Source organism: Cynara cardunculus (genome assembly GCF_001531365.2).
Source record: "Cynara cardunculus var. scolymus isolate 2C chromosome LG 1, CcrdV1, whole genome shotgun sequence".
Taxonomy (NCBI): Eukaryota; Viridiplantae; Streptophyta; class Magnoliopsida; order Asterales; family Asteraceae; genus Cynara; species Cynara cardunculus.
In genome coordinates, this window is record NC_037528.1 from 49114930 (window position 1) to 49124979 (window position 10050).

General features: G+C 33.2%; 1 protein-coding gene across 1 annotated transcript in view; it reads left to right on the forward strand.

Moving 5' to 3' along the window:
* The first annotated feature begins 4943 nt into the window (after positions 1–4943).
* The window catches only part of LOC112507171 (disease resistance protein RGA2-like), an 8406-nt gene continuing 3299 nt past the window's right edge, over positions 4944–10050 (forward strand). Inside the window, exons 1-4 of the mRNA XM_025111620.1 lie at positions 4944–7652; positions 7766–8257; positions 8444–8591; positions 8886–9085. Coding sequence (XP_024967388.1) covers positions 4944–7652; positions 7766–8257; positions 8444–8591; positions 8886–9085 — 3549 coding nt within the window. The remainder of the gene's footprint in view (positions 7653–7765; positions 8258–8443; positions 8592–8885; positions 9086–10050) is intronic.

Sequence of the window (10050 nt, forward strand, 5' to 3'; positions counted from 1 at the left end):
ATATGGATTATTATCACTTATTTTTATGTTGTTTTTATCAAATAAAATAGATTTAGTCGATCAAAATAAAACAATTCTAAAAATGTTTTCATAAATTATATAAAGATTAAAGTTATAATATGTGTTTTATGTCTTGTAAATAACAAATTTTGATAAAAATATTTAATTAGTAATTTGTTTTAACTATATTATGTGATCCGATCAAATACAAACGATGGAAAAGTTACAGATCATACAAACCAATCTCAATCATTTATTTAATCTAATAAAAATTTGGTTTTATAAACATATCTACTGCTTCCTATTAATTATAAAGCATTGATCATAAATAATAGCTCTAATCATATCCCATAAATATCCAATTATTAAAATCATCATTAATAAACTTTCATTATTTTCATAAGTATTTGGTAGCAAGTTTGTAATATTTAAAAGATTTAAATTTGATTTGCCGTCATAATTAAAATTATGATATATATATATATATATATATATAATTACTTATTTTCTTTTAAGAACCTATGGAATTATGATAATCTTGAGAACTAGTGAAATATGTCTATTTCAAATGATTTTTCTTCATCTAAAACTAGATATTAGAATATTGATTAACATAAATTTGTTTCGCAATGTATTTATTTAGCATGTATCTGTTTCAAAATGCGTAACTTTTTTAATTTGTTTATGAAATAGAAGCTACACGTAATTTTTTTTTACATTGTGAATTAAATACATATGAAACAAATATATTGTGAAACAAATATATGTTCATTAATACATTAAATGTTAACTTTAAATAGAAAAAATCATTTAGAACAATACCTTAAAACAAAATTCTCACCCTTATAACAAAATATGGAATTCTCATGTACTATACCTCTGCCTATATATATATATATATATATATATATATATATTTGTCTAATAGTGGTGTTCTTTTATGCAAGTTGAATCATTTGTTCATATATTTTTCTCATGTACTATACCTATGCCTATATATATATTTGTCTAATAATGGTGTTCTTTTATGCAAGTTGAATCATTTGTTCATATATTGCTCTGGAGAAAGAAGCGCACTCGCACACCCACAAATCAACATAAGGTACCTTTATATAATAACTTCTATTATCATTTATATGAATCTAGTAGTTGTTCTTATTATTTACGAATCTATGTCAAAATATCTAAAACTCGTATTTGCTTTGGTACATAATGTTAAGAGTTTGTCGACAATACCTATTCACTTTCACTCGTTCAATTATCACAAATAAGGATTTGTGAGTTACAAACAACGTAGCTGCTTGTGTTGATGTTCTTTGAGATATCGGGATTCTTTGTGTATATATATTTTTACATGAAACACAATTATATATATATATAGATCGAGTAACACGAAATTGGAAATGCTAAAATCGATTAATTATGTTTCACTTTGATCTTTATTATTTATTTCATAATCAAGGTGAATGTTTGCTTGTTGTGATCTTTCTACATGGAACTTTTATTGATATACGATGAGATTAAATTGCATGACATCGGTGGGTTTGCATTGATGTTACAACATGAATTAAGTATTGATAATGATTTAAACCAATTGGTTTGAATATATTGTTTTTTTTTAAGAACATCTCCATTTTTGTCTCTTTAGCATTTGATGCCCTAACATACCTATCGCTTAATAATTTGGTGGAAAACATTGATGGCTACATCTACGACCCAACCTGTTTCATCTTTCCTTCCTTCTTCAATGGCTTCTTCTCCCCAAAACCCTATTAGATTCCAAACCATCACCGACTTCGATTCTCGATATCCACAAGGAACACAAAATTTTGAACAACAAGCCCATTAGGAATCCACATCAAATCCACAAACGTCTTCCAAGATATCAAAAACCCATATCAAAGATAACAAAAACCCATATCAGAAATTCGATCATGAAGGCATCCCATCTGAAAAAGAATTGTTTATTTAATTTAATAAAGAAATGGTCGAAAGGGAGGGAAATGGGTGTGAAAGATGTCACCGTGCCTCGCTGGTGAGATAGGCATAAATAAATATAATTTTTATTTGAAAATGAGACAAATTGCCCCTTGATTTAATGGAAGGTAGAAAAGATGTTATAAAAAAAAGGAGGAGAATAAAATTTTCTAACTTTGTTTTTTTTTTTTTTTGATGAAGTTTGAAGTTGATCCCTTTAGTTTTATAAAAGCTAAGAGAACATCTCTAAGTTTTAATTTTTATAAGAGAAAGACCTTAAAATTTCATATATTTCAATGAGTGAGCTTAGTTCGAGCTTGATTCGAGTTCGAGTTTGATTCGAGTTGCAGTTCGAGCTTGGTTTGAGCTTGATTCGAGTTCGAGTTCGAGTCAAATATAGTGATACTCGAGCTTGACTCACATCATTTACACCCCAACCGTCTACTATGTCCGTTGACTACGAGGGTATCTTCGTCTTTTTGCTATTTTTCTTCATTTTAGTATGTTCCCTTATTTTTCCTTTTTTTGTTCAATGTTCATCTTCTCCATATGAAGAACATCAAAACCTGAAGAACCCTGATGAAACTCTAACGCAAAATTGAATATATGAATCAAACTCTAAAAAATTTAAAAGCATAAATCAAACCTAAGCCAAACATCAAACCGAACCGTCCCTGAATGAGAAACTGTCCAAAAAAAATTGTCCCTAAGGTTTGTAACAATCCATTGCCTATATCTTGTCCCAAATCAAAAACATAAACCAAACTGTCCCTAAAATTTAGATACGAGAAACCAGATCTCGGCTTGGGGATGAAATTGATGGTTACTCGGTAGAAAGACGTGGTTTGCAGAGGAGGATTATCAACGGTTACTCATAAGCGTAAGGTTGTATGAAAGTTGGTTCACAATGGTCTTTACATTGTGCTCACAATATTTATATATCACAGAGGCGGTGGTTGAACGTGTTAGGGACGAAGAAGATGAGAGAGAGGAGGGGGGGGGGGGGATTTACAAATACCCATAATACTTTTTATTTAATTTTTTTAATCCAAAATTAATATTTTTCTAATTATTATGATCTTATTGTTTATATTGGGTCTCATGGATATCACAAATTGAAAGGATCTAAAGGGCCTCTATGTGTGTGTGTGTGTGTGTGTATATGGAACTACTCATCGGAGAATTATGTATTTTATGAGAACTGTAAGATTCATTCACAACCACATATGCCGAACTCATACATGATAATTACATTATTATTACTTACTGAACCCAAATCAATGTATTTTCTATTTCAAACATTAAACTTAAACCTGATAATTCATACTCTTAATACTCATTGATCCAATGCACATGAGTGTTTTGGTAATTCGTACTATGGTTGCTCACTAAAACTATGCATGTGGTTGGATCTCACCGTTCTTACAAATAACGAGGTTTTCAAATAATTACCATTCCACTCAGTAAAGTTGAAAAGAAAATTTGAATGCATATGATTGTCTTCTTACTCACTAAAATATTATAATTAACGAGGTTTTCAAATAATTACCATTCCACATGAGGTTCTTACTCACTAAAACTATACTGGTGCTTTGTTTCTAGAAATTGTCCTTGTCTTCTTCACTCTCTTGAAAAAATACTCATATCTTGAAGAAAAAAGACGGTGATATGTTTTTACCAGCAAAAAATAAATGGACCCTGTGTGCACGATTGAATGAAACATTTGTGCAAAAAGAATGGCACCTACAATATATAGTCTAACCATGGGATCTTAAATCAAGTTCAAATATGCTACTTGTCTTAAATCAAGGGTGAATGAAACGTGTTTATTGAGCACGTAATATCATTCATATCATTTAATACCAGTAGCATGGTGTGCACAAAAATTTGAACTAGATTTAAGCAAAAAGAAGCCTCTTGACGATAATTAACAACCACAATTCACGGACCAGCAACTTGGCAGCAAAAAAGAAGTTGTACATAAATGGTAATACACAAAAAATGAAGCCTCGAGACCATTTTAATGACCAAAAAGTTGATGTCCATTGATGCTAAAATATTACTCTATTTGCTCTTAGTATCTAAAAAGTTGTTGACCATATTTGCTTTAATATCCCTTCTCAAATCCACAAGACAGATCACGAGTTTTTGCTCTAAATCGTAGATTGATTTTTGATTGATTGGATTCGGGATTGAATCTGGTTTTTGCGTTTTTTATCGAATGAGGAAACAATTGGTTGATTGACTGGATGGAGGAAAATGATGAAAGGTTTTTGATCGAGTTTAACAGGGGTATCAAAGGTATTTAATTGAAGGCTTAATTATTATTGTTTTGTGTTTCTGGTTAAAAAAAGAGAGAAAAAACCTAAATAGACGAAAATGCCCCTTCCACTAACACGAGGACTATTTCTTGACTTACTAAAGTTGAGGTCCAACTTTTATAGATTTCAATACAAGGACCAAAATTAGAGTTTACTCTTAATCAAAACCTCTTTTGCTATTCTCTTTTTGCAACTGATGCACACTCTTGTTCTTCGGTTCCTGATTGTTTACAAAGAAGAACCATCCACCATTATTTGGTACCTGAATCTTCTGCTATTCTTTCGTGTTTAATTTTCATATCTTTAATTCATTTTAGATTATGAGGCGAACTACATCTTTTAATTTACAGGTTAATTACTCTTTTCAATTTTCATCCATCTCTTTGGGTCAACTGACGACCTTGAAATGCAGTTTTCTTTGATATTATAAACATGGAGTATTAGTCATTAGGTGTTTAAAATGTTACATGAATTTGGTTTGTCTTCTAAGCATCTGCATGCGTTTTTGAAGTGAACTCTAATATTCTAGTTTCTGAAATTAAATCCAATTATCAAGCAGATGATGATGGTGTTGAAATCAACTATGTCATGTTACATCCATTCAATTTTTTATGTAGGTCATTCCAAAAGCAAGAATTTTGGAAAATGGCGGAATTTGCATCTGCAATCATTGGTCTCGTTGTTGAATGTTTAATCGTTCCTGTCAAGAAACACCTGGGCTATCTCTTCTTATCCACAGAACATGTTAGGAAGTTGGGTGCTGGAATGAAGCAATTGGAGGGTACAAGCGTTGATGTCGAAAACCACAAGGACACAAACGATATAAACACTCTAGAGATACCTGCTCGTGTACCAGGTTGGTTGAAAGAAGTCGCAAAGATCAAGAGTGATGTTCAAACCATTTCAAGAAATGAATACGGATGTTTCTATATGAAAGCGAGGTACCAAATGGGAAGAAATGCCTGGAAGACAACTCAGGAGATAGAACGTCTTCTTCAAGAAGGTCGTGAGATCAATTGGACGGATGCACAAAAACCTCTTGGAAGAGTCTACACAAGAAGGGCATCTACACCTGCACCATCAAGTGGTGGTATCGGAGATGACTTCAAGTCAAGAGATACGACATTTAAGGATGCATTGAAGTTCCTTCACCAAGATCAAAAGATTCAGCTGATAGCCCTATGTGGAATGGGTGGTGTGGGGAAAACCACGATGATGGAACAATTGAAAAAGGTTGTGGAAGATAAGAAGATGTTTCATTGGATTGTGAAGGTTGTTATTGGGAAAGAACCTAATCCACTTTCTATTCAGCAAGCTGTAGCAGAGAACTTGGGCTATCCTCTAACTGAAACAACTAAAGCAACAAGGGCCGATCGTCTTCAAATAAAATTTGGGGAAATTTTGAAAAAAGCTGAAAAAGGAATTCTAGTTATATTGGATGATRTMTGGGAGAARGTTGAACTCAAAGATGTTGGACTGAGTCCTTTGCCAAATGGTGTCAAGTTGTTGCTCACATCACGATATGAGGATATTTGCAAAAGWGTTGCAATTGAAAGTAATCTAGATCTCAAAATACTTAAAGTGAATGTCTTGGAGGAGAYAGAAGCACAYAAATTATTGTGTCAAATCACARGAATTTCAAAAGWATACGATCCAGAGCTCTAYCAAATAGGAGGTGAAATTGTCAAAAAATGTAGTTGTTTGCCCCTTGCAATCAAACTTATTGCCGCTACMCTTATATCTGAAGAAAAATCTATATGGAAAGATAGACTACGGTGTTTGAAGAAGCATGATCTTGATCCAAATGTTCATGAAATTATCAAGATAAGCTACGACTATCTAAAAGAMGAAGAGGATAAAGAGATCTTTCTGCTTTGTGGCTTGTTYCCRGAGGACRCTAATATTCCAATCGAGGATCTGACAAGATATGCATGGGGACTAAAATTGCTAAATGGAGTTTTAACTGTGGAAGATGGCAGAAACAGGATAAAAGCATGTGTGYGCAATCTCAAAAAGGCAAATTTGTTGATCGATAGTGATTATTTCGGGTGTGTCAAAATGCATGATCTTGTGCTTGCCTTTGTGCTAGCTACTGTTTCTAAAGGTGATCATGTCTCCATTATTAACCATGGAGATATGTCAAAGTGGAGTGGTGTAGACCTAAGCGAGTCTTGCAAAAGAATTTCATTAACATGCAGGGGTATGTGTGAGTTTCCTAAAGGCTTCAAGTGCCAAAGCATCTCCCTTTTGAAACTTATGCACGGAGATGATTCGTTTGAGTTTCCTCAAGGTTTTTATGAAAATACGAAAAATCTTAAAGTTATAGCATATGAAGAGATGCAATATCCACCGCTTCCCAAATCACTCCAATGCTCCACCAACCTCCGAACACTTTGTCTCCATGAATGCTCATTCATGTTTGATTGCTCTTCTATTGGGGATCTTTTGAATTTGGAAGTCCTCAGCTTTGCTAATTGTGGCATTCGAGAGTTACCTTCCACAATTGGAAAATTGAAGAAGCTAAAGTTACTAGATCTTACAGATTGTATTGATCTACGTATCGATGATGGTGTTTTGAAAAATTTGGTCAAACTTGAAGAGCTTTATATGAAAGTTGGTCGACCCGAAACACTCATGGATAATAAAAAGGCCATTAGGTTCACAGATGCCAACGTTGATGAACTGGTATGGTGCTCGAAAAACCTTATAGCTTTAGAAATTGAGTTCCAAGCTCCGCTTAAGAATATGTCATTTAAGAAACTTGAAAGATTCAAGATTTGTTTGGGATGTTATTTGGGTGAATATGAAGACGAAAATAAGTACTTGTTCGAAAATACGTTGAGGTTGGTCAGTAACAAGTGTGAACTAATAGATTTTAGGATGTATGAGTTGTTTGAAAAAACAGAGGTGCTTTATTTACAAGTGGATGGAATAAATGATCTTGGAGATGGCTTAGTAGAGTCCTTCCTTCATCATCCATTTAATAATTTGAGAGTCCTTGATATTTATAAGTGTTCAAACTTGAGATATCTATTCACATCCCGTGTGGCAACTGGTCTCAAGAAGCTTGAGCAGCTCACAGTTTCCTCATGCCCTGATCTAGAAACACTCGTAGATGGTGAGAACAGTGGAGTTGAGGTGATTAAATTTGAAGCGTTAAAGTTTCTATCTTTGCGTGAGCTACCAAAGCTAAAGAGTTTGTGCAACGCAGTCGATGTAATTGAGCTACCCCAGCTCATGGAGTTGAACCTTGATGGCCTTGCAAAGTTCACAAGCATTTATCCCATCAATAAGTTGGCAACTACTTGTATGTCATGTGATTTTTCTGAAAGACAGTCTTTCTTTAAGGAAAAGGTATATACATTTTCAGTTGATATAAATTCTTACAATATTTTCAATTATAAATGTTCAAAAAGAAGTTGCATTCTAGTTTCAATAATTCTTAGAAAGCTTAATTTATTTTGCAGGTTGTGATCCCTAGGTTGGAGATATTGGATATTTATGGTATGGGTGGTTTGATGGAGATATGGCCCTGTAGTGAAGAAGTTGATGTTTGCATGTTGAGAGAGATTAGAGTGAAGGGATGTCATAGTCTTGTGAATTTGTTTCCGAGCAATCCGATGTCATTGTTGCCTTATCTACAAGAACTTACCGTTGAGGTTTGTGATTCACTTGAAGTGTTATTCAACATCGACTTTGGATGTGTTGGTAAAATAGAGGAAGTTAGTTGCTGCTTGAGAACCATTGTAGTGTGTTATTTAGGGAACCTAAGAGAAGTGGTGAGAGTAAAAGGTGCAAATAACTCTAGTCTCATCATCAGTGGCTTTGAAAATGTTGAAATCTTAAACATAGACAGGTGTAAGAGGTTTAGAAATGTATTCACACCTACCACCACCAATATTGATATGCGAGCACTTTCAATGCTTCAAATTGATCGTGGATACGATGAGTGCGATGAGGTATGTATGCATGGCCTTCGTATTCTATTTAATTAACTTCTTTTGCTTATTAATTAAAATAGTTACCAACTTTGACTCTTCTTTTGCTTATTAATTAAACTCTCCATTTCTTCTAATCTCCGAAATTTTTTCTTTTGTTTCATGAAAGTTATTAACTACATTTGTTGTTGGGATACGCATATACAGATTAATGTGACGTCCAATGAAGAGATATCAGAAGTTGGTGATGCTGTTGTATTTTCATCCAAAGTCATTCACACTTTTCATCACATCCGTAAACTTTATATACATCATCGTAAAAGAGCAGAGGAGGTGTTTGAGATAAAGACTCCAAGTAATAGAGAAATAGCAACAACTTTGCAGAATACTCAACGATCACTGCTTCTTCCCTACCTCACAGATTTAGAATTATCAAATATGGAGTGTATGAGTCATGTGTGGAGGTGCAATTGGAATAAATTCTTAATTCCTCAAAAACAACAACCAGAAGGATTCTCCTCATTCCACAACCTCGCAAACATATATCTTCATCGATGCGACAACATAAAGTATCTGTTTTCACCTCTCATGGCCAAACTTCTCTCCAACCTAGAGCTAATTTACATTACATCTTGTGATGGTATTGAAGAAGTTGTTTCAAACAGAGACGATGAAGATGAAGTTAGGGTTGTATCTACATCTGCCAACACAAGCAATGGTTTCTTCCCTCATTTGCATAAACTCTATCTTTCTAACCTCCCAAAACTCATGCCTGTTGGTGGTGGTGGTGGGAGTAACGCAATTTTCAGTAATACCACCACAAATACTTCCATTCATCATCAATTTAAGGTATGTTCATTTAATTAAATTTTAATATTCATTTTTAATTCTATTCTTAGCAATATTTCAAACCTATATTCTTATGACTAATCAAAAGAAATGATCCAAACACTTACCATTGTTATATATTAATAATACACACTAGGGGTATTCAAGGGTTGGGTTATCGGGTTGATGACATTTGAACAACCCAACCCAATGTTTGCGGTTTGGAAAAATCTTAACCCAACCCAACCCAAACCAAAGTGCAAACCAACTCAACCCGTCCGGGTTGGTCGGGTTGATACTTTGGTATATTAAAATATTCTTCTAACCTTGAATATGTTATTTCTCTACTCATAATTTCTTTTTCATCATCAACCATTTGATACAACTTATTCATATTTCTTACGTATATCACATTCAGTTAATTTTCTCAATTTACATATATATGTTCACAGTTACTGAATGAGTTATATAGAGATATGAATAGATTGAAAATATGTGTATATGAAAAGCATACATGATAGTGTAATTGTCTAATGTATGTATTAATAGAAATTCAACAATCATATTAAATTCAAGAAATAGAAGGATATTGGGTTCATCGGGTTGGGTTGGGTTCAAATAATAGTAACCCAATATCAACCCAATACCTACGGTTTGACAATTTTACAACTCGATTAGACATCGAATTACTTCGGGTTGGGTTATTTCGCTTTGGGTTGGGTTGGTCGGGTTTTTGAGCACCCCTAATACACACACACACACACACACACATATATATATATATATACACTAGAAGAGTATCCGCACAATACAGCGAGACATATCTCGATGTTATAAAACGATTTTATGTGTTTTTAAGAAAACAATAATGATTTTATTTTTGAATAAAATATAAATTTGAAAATATTATAAAAATTTGAAAAAAAAAATATATCAATGTTAATATCAAATCAACTATTTAAAAGTTCTCATCTTTTATGTAATTT